General features: G+C 44.3%; 1 protein-coding gene across 2 annotated transcripts in view; it reads left to right on the forward strand.

Annotated features, from left to right (window-relative positions):
• Positions 1-665: 665 nt before the first annotated feature.
• LOC134935413 (uncharacterized) overlaps positions 666-20,701 on the forward strand; it is a 34,975-nt gene continuing 14,939 nt past the window's right edge. Inside the window, exons 1-3 of one of the 2 annotated variants that reach the window (XM_063930493.1) lie at positions 666-751; positions 13,276-13,346; positions 19,735-19,795. In XM_063930493.1, the coding sequence (XP_063786563.1) occupies positions 19,748-19,795 (48 nt within the window). In that variant the 5' untranslated portion in view covers positions 666-751; positions 13,276-13,346; positions 19,735-19,747. The remainder of the gene's footprint in view (positions 752-13,275; positions 13,347-19,734; positions 19,796-20,701) is intronic. The other variant, XM_063930494.1, reaches the window with a different exon arrangement.

Consider the following 20,701-nt stretch of genomic DNA (forward strand, 5'->3'; position numbering starts at 1 on the left):
TGCACTACCTATCACCAGCTCAAAGATGGTGGATATAAATCCGTGATAAACCCTATGTAGACTTATCACTGATAACTTATCATCGCTAATAGGATACCAAATTATCGCATTTTGCGATAATTTATTGCAAAACCGCGATATTGCAGTTACTTGGATACCACCTTTAAACAAGGAGAATGGTGAATTATGGGATGGGGCTACCTATTAACCTCTCAAGATGTAATAGTTCAATACACAGTGCCCATACCTCCCAACATGACCTCTCCAGGAGGGACAAAATGCTCTGCTTCTGGACTTTCCTCTTAATGTATGACAGTCAGTGTAGTTTGTTTGAACTACTTTCCGAAGCCAACACAGGAATAAGAAACTACTTTTTCATCTGCCGCTGTAATGTTGAAAAACATAATGAAATGTTTTAAACATATAATAATATTTAGGTTTTTTTTTAGGGGGGGGGGGGAATATAATAATGTAATAGCAACATAATATTTGTGTAAGTTACGTTACAATTATATAATGACATATTCAAATATAAGTCTCACGATCTGACTGTAATAGTGGCATTTGATAACTGCAAAAGCACATTTCTAATGTTGAAACTAGATCCACAGCTGAACTGAATGCGTTTGGTATCTAGGCAACCAGCCTTCAAACTCTGCCGTGCACAGCATTGTACAACAGGAAATACTCACTACTAACCCACGTAGACATCGTTAAGGCTTTCAGGTTCTAAAACAAGGTGATCTTCTCAGTAAGTTATATCATTATTGTTCAAAAATATTTTTAGTTATTCTGTGACCAGCAATAAATGGAAATGTGTGAGGCTACAGGAAACTTGTGCGTAGTTGTTTGGAAGTTGTCATAGTTTGCAGGTCATGATGTACGATAATATCTATGATATGAGTTTTCCCATAGAACTCCGGCACCTAATCTTCAGTTTCTGCCAACATGAGGATTATTTCAGTGTCATGTTAACTGCTGCATGTAGCAAAAAAAGAATGTGACTCTTGTTGGTTAGCATTTAAAATAATTGTCTGTTCATAAAAGGTTTCTAGCTTTACCCAGACTCATGTTTAGATAAGTATTGTAACATTCTCTGTTTAGCCCAAGCAAAAAATGCATAAAAGATGATTTGCTGGGAACATTCACATACATTTGTGAATGCATAGAGAAACACAATTGAAATGAATGGACCACTGAAACTCCTTATATAGATAAGCAAAAATAGACAGTGCAGGGCCTCTCCACCTGCCCTCACAATTTCTTCTACCATCCCCATTGCTAGCAATTTGTGATGATCAACACCAAAACATGGTAACAACAGACATTGGGTCCCCATGCTACAGTACTGTATATAATGAATTCTAATTTAGGCTAGATAGATTGTGCCATTTCCCAGTAAAACAAGATGGAAAAAGGTGGCGTGTCCCCTTCCGAAAGTGAACAACAGCCTCAAACTAGACAGGTTTCCTGTTTCCCACTATTAGAACAAAAACCAGCAGCATGGTGCCCCCTTTTCATTGTGGGAACCAGTCCCATGGTTTACAGTGCAGGACGGTATTTGTGTACTAAGCCTTGGAGAGAGATAAAGTATCAGACAATCAGCTCCTAACTGCCATGTTACAGGCTGTGTTTGAACAATGTCAGCTAGGAGCTGGTTGGTTGTTACTTTATCTCTCGCCAAGGCTTAGTACATATGGGTATAAGTATTACATTATAGAAGTACATTACATGGGGCACACTAAGGGGCACATTAATTCATTATTGGCTTTTTGATCCAATAATTAGAATTTCTTATTGCCACTATTCACACCTATATTGGCCCCCACAGCTACCGCAATCTTTTCATTGCGGTATCCCATTGTAGCCTATAGGTTACAAGTCGGGATATGTAGTTCCGGCAAGGTTCCCCATGAACTCTCCATCAGAAATGGTCACTGTACATGGCATTCTTCCTGACTGCGCATGCGCAGTGGCCCCTGCACTACACTGGGTGCATCACAGGGATGGGCTCTGAAACCCTGCCTGTGCCAAGTGATACATACACCCAACATAACCAATATCGCACCCAGATCAATGCGATCATCGATAAATGGATTTCTTAGGCTATTTTCTATTCTACTCCCTACTTCCTACAACGGCACCTAATCTTCAGTTTCTGCCAACATGAGGATTATTTCAGTGTCATGTCCCCTGATGCAGCAATGTTATATACCATGTACTTGTCCTGCATTATCTTGTTCTGTAAAGGTGCATACACACTTGCTGAGAAAATGAATGACGTTGCTCATTTTCACCCTTCCTGAGCGACGTCATTCACTTTCTCGGCAAGTGTGTATGCTGCCAAGCGATGCGGTATAGTTTTAGTAACCGCATATATTGAAAAGGATTTTCATGTGCTGGCTCAAATGTGTGGTTTCAGGCTGCTCATTTCCTACTGGAACAGATGTGAGGCTGCTGAGAGGGAAAAAAAATCCTTTGGAAACTAAACTGAATTTATTGTATCTTTTTTTCTTTTAAAACAGGGCGTGATTGCTACCTAATATACTTGCTACAATGGCATGTTTTTAAACTGTGACATATTAATTGATACTGTGGCAGTTTTACTTTATTCCTTAATAGGCAATGTCATGTTATGTGTGTTTTTAAGGTGTACACCGTTTATTGTCTGTTTCGGTTTAATTAAAAATATATCTTATTCCCGTGCACTATGACTATTCTGTCTTTTTTTATTGGGGTTTTTTTTTCTGAGGGTTGAGTATCCCTTGTGTCAACAGCAGCAATAAGAACTAGTACAGGTTGAGTATCCCATATCCAAATATTCTGAAATACGGAATATTCCGAAATACAGACTTTTTTGAGTGAGAGTGAGATAGTGAAACCTTTGTTTTTTGATGGCTCAATGTACACAAACTTTGTTTAATACACAAAGTTATTAATAATACTGTATTAAATGACCTTCAGGCTGTGTGTATAAGGTGTATATGAAACATAAATGAATTGTGTGAATGTAGACACACTTTGTTTAATGCAAAAAGTTATAAAAAATATTGGCTAAAATGACCTTCAGGCTGTGTGTATAAGGTGTATATGCAACATAAATGCATTCTGTGCTTAAACTTAGGTCCCATCACCATGATATCTCATTATGGTATGCAATTATTCCAAAATACGGAAAAATCCCATATCCAAAATACCTCTGGTCCCAAGCATTTTGGATAAGGGACACTCAACCTGTATTAGTAGATAAGTCATTTGGACATAACAGTATTCACTAAATATATTTATCAAAGGGCCCAGCCCATGCATTCTCTAATGGTTAGAAAAACACCCCAACACCCCCTCTGGAGACTCGCCACAACCCTAAATATGTGGGCCCCCCCCCCCCCACACTCCCCTCCCCCGGTGGGCCCCTCATGCCCCAGTCACACACTTGTTGAATATCACAATTTTTGGCAACAGATCGCAGCAGACACAAACTCCCTTTTTCTTTTACAACTTCAGCCACTTGGTTATCTATAAAAGCTGCACAAACTCATGTTTCTGCAAGTACATCTCTGCATTACCTTGAGAATACATTAGGGGTGATTCAGTTGTTTTTTCAAACCCTGATCTTGATCTCTCATCAAAATCAATGAACATCACAAAGCGCAAACAAAGTTCAAATGCTGCCTCTGTGACAAATAGGAGGCTCCACAAATCTCCTAAAATAAATAGCATATACAGTACAAGAAAAACAGTCCCAGAAAAAGCACAAATAAAGCAGTTTCTCCTATAAGATGTTTGAAATCAGTGTGTTGCTTACTCTTTCCATATAGTTCTTTCTTTATATTGGGGGTAATCCTGAGTTGATCGCAGCAGGAACTATGTTAGCAGTTGAGCAAAACCATGTGCAGTGCAGGGGGGGCAGATATAACATGTGCAGAGAGAGTTAGATTTGGGTGGGTTATTTTGTTTCTCTAACGTCCTAGTGGATGCTGGGGACTCCGTCAGGACCATGGGGAATAGCGGCTCCGCAGGAGACAGGGCACAAAAAGTAAGCTTTTAGGATCACATGGTGTGTACTGGCTCCTCCCCCTATGACCCTCCTCCAAGCCTCAGTTAGGTTTTTGTGCCCGTCCGAGCAGGGTGCAATCTAGGTGGCTCTCTTAAAGAGTTGCTTAGAAAAAGTTTTTAGGTTCTTTATTTTCAGTGAGTCCTGCTGGCAACAGGCTCACTGCATCGAGGGACTTAGGGGAGAAGAAGTGAACTCACCTGCGTGCAGGATGGATTTGCTTCTTAGGCTACTGGACACCATTAGCTCCAGAGGGAGTCGGAACACAGGTCTCGCCCTGGGGTTCGTCCCGGAGCCGCGCCGCCGACCCCCCTTGCAGATGCTGAAGATTGAAGAGGTCCGGAACCAGGCGGCAGAAGACTTTCAGTCTTCATCAGGTAGCGCACAGCACTGCAGCTGTGCGCCATTGTTGTCAGCACACTTCACACAGCGGTCACGGAGGGTGCAGGGCGCGGGGGGGGGGGGGGCGCCCTGGGCAGCAATGTATAATACCTGTATGGCGAAAAATACATCACATATAGCCCTTGAGGCTATATGGATGTATTTAACCCCTGCCAGATATCACAGACTCCGGAGAAGAAGCCCGCCGAAAAGGGGGCGGGGCCTATTCTCCTCAGCACACAGCGCCATTTTCCCTCACAGAAATGCTGGTGGGAAGGCTCCCATGCTCTCCCCTGCACTGCACTACAGAAACAGGGTTAAAACAGAGAGGGGGGGCACTGATTTGGCGATATGAATATATATTAAATGCTATAAGGGAGGAACACTTATATAAAGGTTGTCCCTATATAATTATAGCGTTTTGGTGTGTGCTGGCAAACTCTCCCTCTGTCTCTCCAAAGGGCTAGTGGGTCCTGTCCTCTATCAGAGCATTCCCTATGTGTGTGCTGTATGTCGGTACGTGTGTGTCGACATGTATGAGGAAAATGTTGGTGAGGAGGCGGAGCAAATTGCCTGTAATGGTGATGTCACTCTCTAGGGAGTCGACACCGGAATGGATGGCTTATTTATGGAATTACGTGATAATGTCAACACGCTGCAAGCCGGTTGACGACATGAGACGGCCGGCGAACAAATTAGTACCTGTCCAGGCGTCTCAAACACCGTCAGGGGCTGTAAAACGCCCATTTACCTCAGTCGGTCGACACAGACCCAGACACGGACACTGATTTCAGTGTCGACGGTGAAGAAACAAACGTATTTTCCTTTAGGGCCACACGTTAAGGGCAATGAAGGAGGTGTTACATATTTCTGATACTACAAGTACCACAAAAAAGGGTATTATGTGGGATGTGAAAAAACTACCTGTAGTTTTTCCTGAATCAGATAAACTAAATAAAGTGTGTGATGATGCGTGGGTTTCCCCCGATAGAAAATTATTGGCGGTATACCCTTTCCCGCCAGAAGTTAGGGCGCATTGGGAAACACCCCTTAGGGTGGATAAGGCGCTCACATGCTTATCAGAACAAGTGGCGGTACCATCTACAGATAGGGCCGTACTTAAGGAGCCAGCTGATAGGAGGCTGGAAAATATCCTAAAAAGTATACACACACATGCTGGTGTTATACTGCGACCAGCGATCGCCTCAGCCTGGATGTGCAGAGCTGAGGTGGCTTGGTCGGATTCCCTGACTAAAAATATTGATACCCTTGACAGGGACAGTATTTTATTGACTATAGAGCATTTAAAGGATGCATTTCTATATATGCGAGATGCGCAGAGGGATATTTGCACTCTGGCATCAAGAGTAAATGCGATGTCCATATCTGCAAGAAGATGTTTATGGACACGACAGTGGTCAGGTGATGCAGATTCCAAACGGCACAAAGATGTATTGCCGTATAAAGGGGAGGAGTTATTTGGGGTCGGTCCATGGGACCTGGTGGTCACGGCAACTGCTGGAAAATCCACCGTTTTTTACCCTAAGTCACATCTCTGCAGAAAAAGACACCGTCTTTTCAGCCTCAGTCCTTTCGTCCCTATAAGAGTCATATCTGCCCAGGGATAGAGGAAAGGGAAGAAGACTGCAGCAGGCAGCCCATTCCCAGGAACAGAAGCCCTCCAACGCTTCTACCAAGTTCTCAGCATGACGCTGGGACCGTACAGGACCCCTGGATCCTACAAGTAGTATCCAAGGGGTACAGATTGGAATGTCGAGACGTTTCCCCCTCGCAGGTTCCTGTAGTCTGCTGTACCAATGTCTCCCTCCGACAGGGAGGCAGTATTGAAAACAATTCACAAGCTGTATTCCCAGCAGGTGATAATCAAAGTACCCCTCCTACAACAAGGAAAGGGGTATTATTCCACACTATATGGTGGTACTGAAGCCAGAAGGCTAGGTGAGACCTATTCTAAATCTGAAATATTTGAACACTTACAAAAGTTCAAATCCAGATGGAGTCACTCAGAGCAGTGATAGCGAACCGGGAAGAAGGGGACTATATGGTGTCCCGGGACATCAGGGATGCTTACCTCCATGTCCCAAAAATTTGCCTTTCTCACCGAGGGTACCTCAGGTTCGTGGTACAGAACTGTCACTATCAGTTTCAGACGATGCCGTTGGATTGTCCAAGGCACCCCGGGTCCTTACCAAGGTAATGACCGAAATGAGGATTCGTCTTCAAAGAAAATGGACGACTTCCTGATAAGAACAAGGTCCAGAGAACAGTTGGAGGTCGGAGTAGCACTATCTCAAGTAGTTCTACGACAACACGTGTGGATTCTAAATATTCCAAAACCGCAGTTGTTCCGACGACACGTCTGCTGGTCCTAGGGATGATTCTGGACACAGTCCAGAAAAAGGTGTTTCTCCCAGAGGAGAAAGCCAGGGAGTTATCCGAGCTAATCGGGATCCTCCTAAAACCAGGAAAAGTGTCAGTGCATCATTGCACAAGAGTCCTGGTAAAAATGGTGGCTTATTACGAAGCGATTCCATTCGGCAGATTTCACGCAAGAACTCTTCAGTGGGATCTGCTGGACAAATGGTCCGGATCGCATCTTCAGATGCATCAGCGGATAACCCTATATCCAAGGACAAGGGTGTCTCTCCTGTGGTGATTACAGAGTGCTCATCTTCTAGAGGGCCGCAGATTCGGCATTCAGGATTGGGTGCTGGTGACCACGGAGGCCAGCCTGAGAGGCTGGAGAGCAGTCACACAGGGAAAAAATTTCCAGGGAGTGTGATCAAGTCTGGAGAATTCTCTCCACATAAATATACTGGAGCTAAGAGCAAATTTATAATGCTCTAAACTTAGCAAGACCTCTGCTTCAAGGTCAGCCGGTATTGATCCAGTGGGATAACATCACGGCAGTCGCCCACGTAAACAGAAAGGGCGGCACAAGAAGCAGGAGGGCAGTGGCAAAACTGCAAGGATTTTTCGCTAGGCGGAAAATCATGTGATAGCACTGTCAGCAGTGTTCATTCCGGGAGTGGACGACTGGGAAGCAGACTTCCTCAGCAGGCACGACCTCCACCCGGGAGAGTGGGAACTTCATCGGGAAGTTTTCCGCATGATTGTGAACCGTTGGGAAAGACCAAAGGTGGACATGATGGCATCCCGCCCGAACAAAAAACGGGACAGGTATTGCGCCAGGTCAAGAGACCTTCAGGCGATAGCTGTGGATGTCCTGGTAACACCGTGGGTGTAACAGTCGGTGTATGTGTTCCCTCCTCTGCTTCTCATAACCAAGGTATTGAGAATTATAAGACGTAGAGGAGTAAGAACTATACTCGTGGCTCCGGATTGGCCAAGAGGGACTTGGTACCCGGAATTTCAAGAGATGCTCACAGAGGACTAATGGCCTCGGGAGCTAAGAAGGGACTTGCTTCAGCAAGTACCATGTCTGTTCCAAGACTTACCGCGGCTGCGTTTGACGGCATGGCGGTTGAACGCCGGATCCTAAGGGAAAAGGCATTCCGGAAGAGGTCATACCTACCCTGGTCAAAGCCAGGAAGGAGGTGACCGCACAACGTTATCACCACATGTGGTGAAAATATGTTGCGTGGGTGAGGCCAGGAAGGCCCCACGAAGAAATTTCAACTAGGTCGATTTCTGCACTTCCTGCAAACAGGAGTGTCTATGAGCCTCAAATTGGGGTCCATTAAGGTTCAAGTTTCGGCCCTGTAGATTTTCTTCCAGAAAGAATTGGCTTCCGTTCCTGAAGTCCAGACATTTGTCAAGGGAGTATTGCATATACAGCCCCTTTTGTGCCTCCAGTGGCACCGTGGGATCTCAACGTAGGGTTGGGATTCCTCAAATCATATTGGTTTGAACCGCTCAAATCTGTGGATTTGAAATATCTCACATGGAAAGTGACCATGCTGTTGGCCCTGGCCTCGGCCAGGCGAGTGTTAGAATTGGCGGCTTTGTCTTACAAAAGCCCATATTTGATTTTCCATTCGGACAGGGCAGAACTGCGGACTCGTCCCCAGTTTCTTCCTAAGGTGGTGTCAGCGTTTCACCTGAAACAACCTATTGTGGTGCCTGCGGCTACTAGGGACTTGGAGGACTCCAGGTTGCTAGACGTTGTCAGGGCCCTGAAAATATATATATATATATATAATTCCAGGACGGCTGGAGTCAGAAAGTCTGACTTGCTGTTTATATTGTATGCACCCAAAAAGCTGGGTGCTCCTGCTTCTAAGCAGACTATTGCTCGTTGGATTTGTAGTACAATTCAGCTTGCACATTCTGTGGCAGGCCTGCCACAGCCAAAATCTGTAAATGCCCATTCCACAAGGAAGGTGGGCTCATCTTGGGCGGCTGCCCGAGGGGTCTCGGCTTTACAACTTTGCCGAGCAGCTACGTGGTCAGGGGGGAACACGTTTGTAAAATTCTACAAATTTGATACCCTGGCTGAGGAGGACCTGGAGTTCTCTCATTCGGTGCTGCAGAGTCATCCGCACTCTCCCGCCCGTTTGGGAGCTTTGGTATAATCCCCATGGTCCTGACGGAGTCCCCAGCATCCACTAGGACGTTAGAGAAAATAAGATTTTACTTACCGATAAATCTATTTCTCATAGTCCGTAGTGGATGCTGGGCGCCCATCCCAAGTGCGGATTGTCTGCATTACTTGTACATAATTATTGTTACAAAAATCGGGTTATTATTGTTGTGGGCCATCTTTTCAGAGGCTCCTTCGTTGTTATCATACTGTTAACTGGGTTCAAATCACAAGTTGTACGGTGTGATTGGTGTGGCTGGTATGAGTCTTACCCGGGATTCAAGATCCTTCCTTATTGTGTACGCTCGTCCGGGCACAGTACCTAACTGAGGCTTGGAGGAGGGTCATGGGGGGAGGAGCCAGTACACACCATGTGATCCTAAAAGCTTACTTTTTGTGCCCTGTCTCCTGCGGAGCCGCTATTCCCCATGGTCCTGACGGAGTCCCCAGCATCCACTACGGACTATGAGAAATAGATTTATCGGTAAGTAAAATCTTATTTTCTGTGCAGGGTAAATACTGGCTGCTTTATCTTTACACTGCAATTTAGATTGCAGATTGAACACACCCCACCCAAATCTAACTCTCTCTGCACATGTTATATCTGCCTCCCCTGCAGTGGACATGGTTTAGCCCAACTGCTAACAAAGTTCCTGCTGCGATCAACTCAGAATTACCCCCTTTGTTAGCAGTTGGGCAAAACTATGTGCACTGCAGGGGAGGCAGATATAACATGTGCAGAGAGAGTTAGATTTGGGTGGGTTATTTTGTTTCTGTGCAGGGTAAATACTGTCTGCTTTATTTTTACGCTGCAATTTAGATTGCAGATTGAACACACCACACCCAAATCTATCTTTCTCTCTGCACATGTTATATCTGTCCCCCCTGCAGTGCACATGGTTTTGCCCAACTGCTAACAAAGTTCCTGCTGCGATCAACTCAGAATTACCCCCATTGATTCCAGAGTTTTTGCACTGAACTTTCACAATGTAGTCATCATCTCAAAAGAAAAGAGAGAGACAGAATAGTGCAATACAGTCTTATAATGGAACAGATTTTATTCATACATCACACTCACAATATATAAAAGAAAACAAGCATATCACCACACATGTGGTTGTTGAGGTTCGTCTCTCCTCCAAAATCAATTCACCCTCCTCGATAGTCCCAGAATAAAAGTACCACCAGTCTAATCAAGGGCAGGTTTGAGGAGCAATCCTCCAGACAGTTCAGAAAGCCACCAGATGCTTAACGAGTTTCAGAACTTTGTCCTTCATCAGAAGCATAGTGGCATATCAGACAGACTTTATATTTATACCCTCTATAATTGATGACCCTCCCTCAGGGTGGTACTGCCATTTCCCGACTTTTTTCGGCTTGGTTTGTGGCCTGGGAGTGACATAATCGCTCTGTGCCGCGCGTTGAAGTGACGCGGCTGGAAGTGACCTCACGGCTCTGCGTCGCAACCAGAAATGACGCTGCCAGAAGTCACCTCGCGGCTCTACACAACAGCCGAAAATGACGAAAATGGAAGTGCAAGACATTTCCGATCACTTGCGTTCCACCTTGTGTCTCACTCTCAACCCATTAACAGGAAGTTCTAATCAAATCAGGAAAACTCCAGCCGTGGTTTGTATTCCATCCTGCGTTCCACTTTATTCTATTCCGGAAATAGATGGGGTACTCATTGTCCTCCCACATTTCCCTTTTATAGAGAGTTCTTAAACAGTCCAAATCCATCAAAATTTTACATAAAAAGATAAAAACATAAATTAAAAACACAAATACAATGTAGATAATCAGAGATCAGGATAAAAAGCAGATATGTATAAAATATAGTGAGAAATTAAATATATAATGAAAGGAGATAAATATACATAAAATGATAAGAAATTCATATATAGAATTAAAGGAACCATTTAACTTCAAATTCCCCATTAAGTCCTCTGGGTGCTCAAGTTTTCAGTTTGTGTATCCACTGCAACTCGGCTTTGGCTAACCTAATGTCTAGATCTTTACTGTGCCAAGATGGGTGGATAGTTTCAATACCCCAGAAGGCTTTTAATTTACCAGGCTCTGAATTATGTTCCTTTTTAAAGTGCGCTGAAACAGTATGGGTCTCTAGCCCTTTTTTTATATTATAAACATGCTCGGCAAGACGAGTTTTTAGACTCCTACTTGTTTTGCCGACATATACCAGACCACATGAACATTCTAAACCATACACTACATACTTCGTATTACATGTAATAAAATCCTTAATGTCGTAATTAACACCATATACTTTAAAATCTTTTCTTTTACTGGTTCCTTTTACTGACCTACACATAGTACACAACCCACATCTATGAAAACCCCAACTCCTATTACTCATTCATTTAGGTGGATCTATGACACTACGTACAAGTTTGTCCTTAATGGATGGAGCCCTTCTATATATAAAAGATGGGTTTTCTGGTAGATGTTCTCCAATAATAGGGTAATTTTTTAAGATATTCCAATGGTTTCGCACAACAGTCTCGAGTTCTTTATGTTGAGAACTGTAATTACTTATAAAAGACCATTCTAAAGTTTTTTGATGATCTAGATTTTTCTCTTTTCTATCTTCTAAAATACTTTTTTCCTCTCAGTTTTGATTACGTTCTCTTTTGCTGATTCAACCTTCTGTTTGTCATATCCTTTTTTATAAATCTATTGCACATGTCCTCCATTTGATCATTACATACAGTTTCTTCCATACAGTTACATTTAACTCTCAGTAGTTGTCCAAAAGGTATGCCATCCAACCAATTATTATGATGTTGGCTGGTTCTCTCTATATAACTATTTGAGTCTGTTGGTTTTCTAAAAGTCTTTGTCTATAAAAAGTTGTTCTCCACATATAAAGATAAATCTAGGAAAGATATTTCTGTCTGACTTATAGAAAAGGTTGAAGAGATATTAAAATCATTCTAATTTAAAGAATCACAAAAAGATCTAAGGTTGTCAGTTGACCCTCTCCAAGTAAAAAGAACATCATCTATAAACGTCGCCATAACACCAGATCTGCCCCCTGCTCATTGTCCCTCCAGATAACTTGTTCTTCCCAGAAGGGGATTGGTATGAAATACCTCCAATCAAAATCCCAACGTTCAAAATCCTGACACCAATTGACCGATGGTCAAAATCCCGACAAGGTCAAAATCCCGACATGGACAAAATACCGACATTTAAAATACCGACAAGGTCAAAATACCGACATGTAAAATGCCGACAGGTCAAAATACAGACATGCGGTTTTTTTTGTTTTTTTTGTGTGTATGTCGACATAAGTCAACATGGACACCATATAAAGTGTACCGCTGCGCTCGCCATGCTTTGGGCACGGTGCCTCGCTGCGCTCGGCACACTATTATATTCCCCCTCCAGGTCCACTGGGATGGTAAAGTATGAACAAGTCTGTTTCAATTAAAAAAATAATGAAAAACTCATTTTACATGTCGGTATTTTGACCTTGTTGGTATTTTAAATGTCGGGATTTTGTCCATGTCGGGATTTTGACCTTGTCAGGATTTTGACCATCGGTCAATTGGTGTCGGGATTTTGATTGGAGGTAAACTGACTGCATCCCCCCAGAAGGACATAAACATTTTTGCATAGCTGGGGGAAAATCTGGTGCCCATGGCGGTGACATGTGTGGTGGTATGCTTGTTTTCTTTTATATTGTGTGATGTATGAATAAAATCTGTTCCATTATAAGACTGTATTGCACTATTCTGTCGCTTTCCTTTCCTTTGAGAAGATGATTACATTGTGAAAGTTCTGTGCAGAAACTCTGGAATCAATATAAAGAAAGAACTATATGGAAAGAGTAAGCATCACACTCATTTCAAACATCTTATAGGAGAAACTGCTTTATTTGCACCTTTTCTGGGACCTTTTTTTATTGTATACACCCTGATCTATCGTCTAAAGTGATGGGTGATCATGGGGCGATATTCAAGTATGTTATTTTTCACACACATTGCAACCAAACTGACCGGGTTTAGCTGTGTAAAGCCCCTAAACTAATGAAAGTGAAGCGAAAAGTGCTGATTGGGCAACCCAACAGCCACCTTTCGCACATTTCAGCTCGCCATCTCAGGAGGCTGTGAGCTGGAATGTGTGCATCCGGAGCTTTTCTTACCATGCAGCATGTCAACATGTTCAGCAAATCTACCTGGATGATAGATCAACATGATGAACTGTCGACAAACCGTCCCTAGTGGTCTAATGGCTTCTTATGTTCTCCCAGCAGCAGTGGTGGTTCTAGCATCTTCTTCTGGGACAGTCACTTCCAGCGTGGATCTCCAATGCTGCAGCATCACGGTGAGTATTTCTCTCCCTAACCCTCCGCCTAGTGCCTAACCCTCCCCTCCCTCCCCCCCCCCCACAACCACCACCTTCCCGCAGCCTAACCCTAACCATTGGCATCCTGAAACTATCAACACTTCACATGACTACATTTCATATGTCGACATTGTGAACCTGTCGACAGTTTGAAGATGTTGACCTAGTGTCCGTTTAAACCATGTCGCCATTCTGATGTTGACATTGTGGTGTCGACCTTATGAATGCTGATATGGTACTGTTGAACCTTCGTCCGAATACGGGGTTCAGTAGTGTTCTTTTGGCTTTCATTATTGTTTTCTTCTTGCAGTGCACATTAACTTATATTGGGCCTAATTCTGAGTTGATCGCAGCAGCAAATTTGTTAGCAGTTGGGCAAAACCATGTGCACTGCAGGGGGGACAGATATAACATGTGCAGAGAGAGTTAGATTTGGATGGGGTGTATTCAAACTGAAAGCTAAATTGCAGTGTAAAGATAAAGCAGCCAGTATTTACCCTGCACAGAAACAAAATAACCCACCCAAATCTAGCTCTCTCTGCAAATGTTATATCTGCCCCCCCCCCTGCAGTGCACATGGTTTTGCCCAATTGCTAACAAACTTGCTGCTGCGATCAACTCAGAATTACCCCCATAGTGTAGATATTTCTCTTTCATCCATCTGGGGGACGCTGCGCCATTACTTGTGGGTTAGAGGTGTGTGGTAGTGGAGTTTGGCACAGAACTATTAAAACCTGACTCCTCCCCCCTCTAACCCCTCCCATCTCCTTCCTGCCTAGCCAGTACCTCAGTTTTTGTTTTGTGCCTGTGGAGTACAGACACAGATTTTTTTCTCTCTGAATATTTTAGTTAGGTATTTTCTTATTTTATTATTTAAGTGCCTAGTCCCTGTATACAGGTGACAGGTACTATTAGAGTGGGGTTAGATAAGTTCCCACTCTATAATCTGCCGCTGGAGGTCACCACACTTCGGTCACTGGGGCTGGATTCCTATTTCTAAGAAGTCGGCAGTGAGAAGGTACAGGATAGACACAATCTGTCTCTGACAGTATTGGTCTATCCTTCCTATATCCTTCCTATATCTTTATATATTTATTATGTTCCCCCTATCTCCCCCCCCCCCCTCCCCCCACCCCCACCCCAGCTCTCTCTCGGGAGGTGAACGGAGGAGCGCATTACCAAGGATTTATTTATTCCTACTAAGGTTGTTGGCGGAGTAGCCCGGGAGAGTGGTGAGTCACTCCCTGGGAGATATGTGGATAGATGCTGCCGAACAGAGCCGCTGTGAGTAGCGGCGCGCGGGAGCCACTAGCAATCAGATGGCGGCGCACGGGAGTCACTGCTTGAGCAGGGCCGCTGTAAGTAGCGACACCCGGTGGCCGCTGTAAGTAGCGACACCCGGTAGCTGCTGCCGAACAGAGTCACTGTATGTAGCGGTGTACGGGAGCCGCTACCCGAACAGGGGGACGCGGCGGGAACTGTAAACTTCCGGTTATAGCGCGCCTACGCTGAGCTACCCGGCGCGCACTTGCTTCAGAGAAGGGACGGATTCCCGCCCTGCACTACCTGACACACACTCCCGTACAGCGTTTACAAAGCTCCGGCCGCCATCTTCTCCAGGCAGTATGGGGGACGCGGTGAGACACACAGCACTGAGCTTGGACACCTTTTAAGTAATACTCACCCTGTTTATTCAGTGGAGGTCACCTAACAACAAGTATACTTTGGGGGCATTATGTATTCTATACTTTAATGAGTGAACAGAATTTGTCTCAATATAAATTACACAGTATGCTTCACAGTGCTGACCACTACTCTACTGAGTTTATAGTACATTGGTAGTGCATTTGTTTTTAAAAAATTTCATTATGAACATAAGGTGGTCTGTGATGTCATAGTGGTTTCAGTCTCCACCTGTAATGCGTGCATCCCGTGTTCGAATCCTGGCGAGACCAGAATTTTCCAGAAGGGGGAAGACACCCTAGGGGTTTTTAAATTGCCTACTTGCAATGTGAGTCAAGGCTCGCTAAGGGTAGGGCGGACGCGGGTACCCTATATCCTTTATGCTCTGGTGCATCGGTGGTGGACCAACAGGAAGGTTCTGCGGACCTGTCTCTGCCTCCGTGGGCTCAAAATATGGGCAGATGTCTTGCTAATTTAACTCAATCCCTAAACAAGTTTGTAAACTTGCCGACAGTTTTCCTACTACAACACGGTCACAACCGTTGCCCGCTATAACTTTATGGGGGAGGAGTTAGAGTCAGTCCCATTGGAGAATGGGGACATAGACCCAGAGTGGGACAAAGTTTCGGTCTGAAAAAATTATTGTGTTATTAGCTCAAGTGTTAGATTGCTGTTAGACACCATCCGGCAGACTCTTAATAACAGGGATATTTTAAAGGAGGCCTGACTTAAACCGGATTATCGTTCCAAGTCCCTAAGAAATTAAAATTTCTATATCCTTTTACAGAAAACAGCCCAAAGGTAGGCACACTCATTTCACTTTTAGCAGGAGCTACGGCTATTCCTTCGGTACAGTCGGTGACATGGAAAGATCCTACAGATAGGATGATTGAAGCAATGCCTAGATCTGTTTTCTTTATCACGATTCTAGCTGGCGCTTGGGTCCTCAGGGCCGCGGATGACGGACTAGCACAGGTCATATCTGGAATGCAATCTGACGATCCATCGGAAGCCATTCAATTAGCAGGACAGATTTCAGAGACTCTTATTTATGTGGGTGAGGCCTTGATTGATTCTGCTACACTACACTCCCGTATTTCTGCCTTGACCGTGACAGCAAGACGGTCTCTTTGACTTCGGGGTTGGAATGCCGATTTTGACTCCAACAGACCTTGTCGGCGGTACCCTTTGAAGGTGAGTTCTCTTTGGGTCGGAATAAAAGAAGATTATTTCAGCTACTACAGGAGGGCAGGAGCCCTTTCTTCCGGCTGTTCCTTCCGAAACCAAATACAAGGGTTTGTTCCTTTCATGTACAGGACAGAGGTAGTTCCATTCCTTTCGTGCTGTCTCCACATATCCACGAAAACAGTTTCAGAGGTAGAAGTAAACCTACCGACAAACCTACTGCATAACGCCGGAGGGAGCAGTGACGGTCGGGACTCTGTTACTACAGTTCAAAGAAGTGCGACTCCTGTCGAAACCAAATAGGTAGGTGACGGAGGTCATATCCAGAGGATATACGTTAGATCTCGAGGAACCAGTCCCGTATCGTGTGTTCTTCACTTCTCTTCCAAACGGTCCCTCCAGCCGTCGAGTTCTTCGTCATGCAACAGCCACTCATCTACGAAATTAAGAAAATTTTTCTAGTTCCCGCTCATTAGAGAGGTTGGGGATTTTACCCGTGGACAAAGTGGACGGTTCGTTTCAACCCAAAAGCTCAAAATGGACTACATCCCCTCGATTATCATCGCCATGGAAACAGGGGAATATTTGGTTGCATTAGACATACTGTAAGACGCATATCTGCTTGTTCCTATTTGTACGGATCATAAAGCTCTTAGAGTCACCGTCAGCCTTGACATTTCAGTTTCAGGCTCTTCCCTTTGGCCTAGCCACGGCTCCTCGGGTATTCACAAAGATCATAGACCATGCGGTTGCAGTTTTGCAGCGTCAGGGAGTCAACATTACTCTGTATTTGGATGATCTGTTGATCAGGGCACCGTCAGAGTTGATTCTTCACCAGACCTTGCGTCTCACAATAGAGACCCTACAGTTATTTGGATCAATAATAGATTGTCCAAAGTCGTCTTGGCTTCATTCCCAGAAGATAATGTTTCTGGAACTCTTATTCGATACCAACAACAGAAAGTGTTCTCCCTCATTCAGGACATACAGTCCAGAATTTGAGCACTGCTGCATTTCCAGGATGGTGGCAACCTTCGCGGCAGTTCCATATGCCAAGTTTCATGCTCGACTCCTTCAGGCTCAGATTCTCAACTGTTGGACTCGGACAGGGCCTCATCTCAACTTACAGCTGTTCCGCTTGTCTGTACAGACTCGTCAGTCACTTCGCTGGTGGCTTCACAGCTCCAATTTGACCAGAGCTCGAGGCCAGTCAAAGAGTCAGAGTTGCAGATCAACATCTTGGAGTTGAGGACGATTCGGTAGGCACTACTCCGGATTCAAACCAGAGTACAGGGTCATCAAGTGCGGATTCGGTCCAACACCACCACGGCGGTTGCTTACATAAACAAGATTTTCATATGGTCGGAACATTGGGTTCCGACCAGATCCGAGATTCACATGCCAGGAATCGAGACCTGAAAAGCGGATTTCTTAAGCCGTCACACGGTGCATCCAGGAGAGTGGGAACTTCACCGGGTGGTGTTCTGACTCTAGTAGCTGGTCGGGGATACCCGATGTAGTACTCGGGTCCCTCTAGAAATTCTAATCGATGCACTGATGGCGCTGTGGCACTTTCAGCTGGGTTAGGTGCCAACATTTCCACTAACTCCAAGTCTGCTTCAACGCATTCGGAGAGAAGATCTTCCAATCATTCTGGTGGCCCAGATTGGCCAGGCTGACAGTGGTACGCTCTTCTGCGCACTATGGTCATCAGGGAACCATTCCGACCCCCTCCGCATCCACATCTTAGGATTCAAGGACCATCTCACTACCCAGGTTGAATCGGCTGGTTTTCAAGTAAAAAAAAAAAAAAAAAAAAAAAAAAAGTTTTATTCTCGTCCTGTTGTGTAAATTATGATTCAGACTAGCAGGCCGGTGGCTTCTGAGATTTACCACAGAGTGTGGCGTATTTACGTTGCTTGGTGTAAAAAGCGTGGTTTAACACCGGATTTGTTTAGAGTTCCTCGTCTGTTATTCTTCCTTCCGGAGGGTCTCAATAAGGGTCTGAGACTTTCTTCACAAATGGGTCAGGTTTCTGCCTTGACGGTTCTTTTTTCTAAAGAGACTGGTTATCATTCCAGAGGTTCTGACGTTCCTTCAGGGATTTCTGCGGATTTAGCTACCTTTTTGTTCCTCCGGTTCTTCCCTGGGACTTTACCTTAGTCCTTACGTCTCTTCAAAAATCTCCATTGACCCTTTGGAATCTGTAGAATTGCGGTGTCTAACGTTCCTCTATTGTTTTCCTATAGAAAATTGCCTCAGCAAAATGAGTATCTGTATTGGCAGCTATTTTCTTGCAGTCCACCCTTGTTGGTGTTTCATGATAATCGGGGGGTTCTGCGAACAAAACATTCCTTCTGAAAGTTGTGTCAGCATTTCATCTAAATCAGGACATTGTCCTTCCAGCGTTACTCTTTCCCCTTCCACGGAGGATTCCCAGTTGATTTTTTAGATGAGCTTAGGACCTTATGGTTTTCTTTATCTCGTGCGGATTATATCCATCGTACGGATGCTTTGTTGGTTTTTAATTGATGCGTCCAAACGAGATTGTCCGGCTTCCAAGTACATAGTGGCTCGTTGGGTACCTTCGACCATATCAGTCTTCTGCCGTTTCAGTTCCTGAGTCAATCCGAGCTCCTTCACCTCGAGCTGTTGGAGTTTCTTGGGCTGTTCGCGGGGGTGCGCCTATTGAGCAGCTGTGTCGGATGGCGACATGGTCATCTGTGCATTAGTTTAATAAATTTTACAGTTTTCATACTTTCAGTTTGTAGACTGCCTTTGTTGGGCGTCACATTTTGCGGACGGCTATGCCGTCTCCGTCTCCCTCCTCTTATTGGCTTGCTTTGGGAAATCCCACAAGTAATGGCGCAGCGTCCCCCAGATGGATGAAAGAGAAATAGGGATTTTTGTTTACTTACCGTAAAATCTCTTTCTCTGATTCCATCTGGGGGACGCTGCGATCCCTCCCAGATGTTTGTCTGGTTTAACCAGTAAATTTTTGTTGGTCTATCTTGTCTGGTTTAACCAGAAAATTTTTGTTGGTCTATCTCCTTTGGCTTGGCTAAACGTTAACTGAGGTACTGGCTAGGCAGGAAGGAGATGGGAGGGGTTAGAGGGGGGAGGAGTCAGGTTTTAATAGTTCTGTGCCAAACTCCACTACCACACACCTCTAACCCACAAGTAATGGCGCAGCGTCCCCCAGATGGAATCAGAGAAAGAGATTTTACGGTAAGTAAACAAAAATCCCTATTTTCCATATCTAAAAACATAAACTGAAAAACAAAAATGTAGCCTACACAGTCAAAGCAAGGAAATGGTGTAGCTGACCCTGTTAATGACACTGAATGTAGAATACTCATCAGTTCTTTATCTGCCTTCCTGAGCTTAGAATATTAAATTTTGCTAAGTTACATTAATAATATACAATTCAAATGTATCAATTGTTGTATGATAAAAACATGTTTCTATAAAATATTCACTGCTTATATGTTTCCAATAGTGCTGTAGTGCTAATGTTATCCAAGATGCTGAGAACAGGACCGCTGTACTTCTACGATCAGGTACATGGCATGCTTCTCTGGTCAGTGAATAGAGCAGTTCCTATTCAGTATGTCATAAAGAATTCTACTAGTTGTTGTTGCCGCCTATACAAATTATGTAGCAGTAATATAGCATTCGTGGGGTGGCACTCATATGTCTTGCAAATGAACACAGGATCCCGATATGTGGTCAACGTTTCAGAATTTTTACTCTAATTCTTTTGTCAGGATCCTGACGAAAGAATTGGAGTAAAAATTCTGAAACGTTGACCACATATCGGGATCCTGTGTTAATTTGCAAGACGTATGAGTGCCGCCCCACGGACGCTGTATGTTTTTTGGTTACTGCACGGGGACCGTTATATGGGAGGGCACCGACGCAATTAATCTAACACAGACAAGGAGTGCCGGCTCATCGTACTCGATATATATATATGGCAATCCAAGAAATAAATGACAAATAAGCAGAGATAAATAAGGTTTATATGAGGGCACCGACCAGGTACTTGAATATTGGGAGTGCTGCTTTCTACACCATTATAATATATGATCTGGTCTGAAGATCGACACTGTCTAGGTCGACCACTATAGGTTGACAGTCACTAGGTCGACAGAGTTGGATGGTCGATATGGTTTCTAAGTTGACATATGCTAGGTCGACAGGTCAAAAGGTTCAATTTTTTTTTATTTTTTTTTTACTTTTTCATACTTAACGATCCACATGGACTACGATTGGAATGGTAATCTGTGCCGAGTGAAGCGGTAGCGGAGCGAGGCACCTTGCCCGAAGCATGGCGAGCGGACACGGTGCACTAATTCGGCTTCCCAGTCCCTCTACGCCAGTGATTTTCAACCTTTTTTTACTCGCGGCACACCGAAAAATATTTTAAAATTGCCAAGGCACACCATCAGTTCCCCACAGAAAAA

The sequence above is a fragment of the Pseudophryne corroboree genome, chromosome 6 (genome assembly GCF_028390025.1).
Source record: "Pseudophryne corroboree isolate aPseCor3 chromosome 6, aPseCor3.hap2, whole genome shotgun sequence".
Classification (NCBI taxonomy): domain Eukaryota; kingdom Metazoa; phylum Chordata; class Amphibia; order Anura; family Myobatrachidae; genus Pseudophryne; species Pseudophryne corroboree.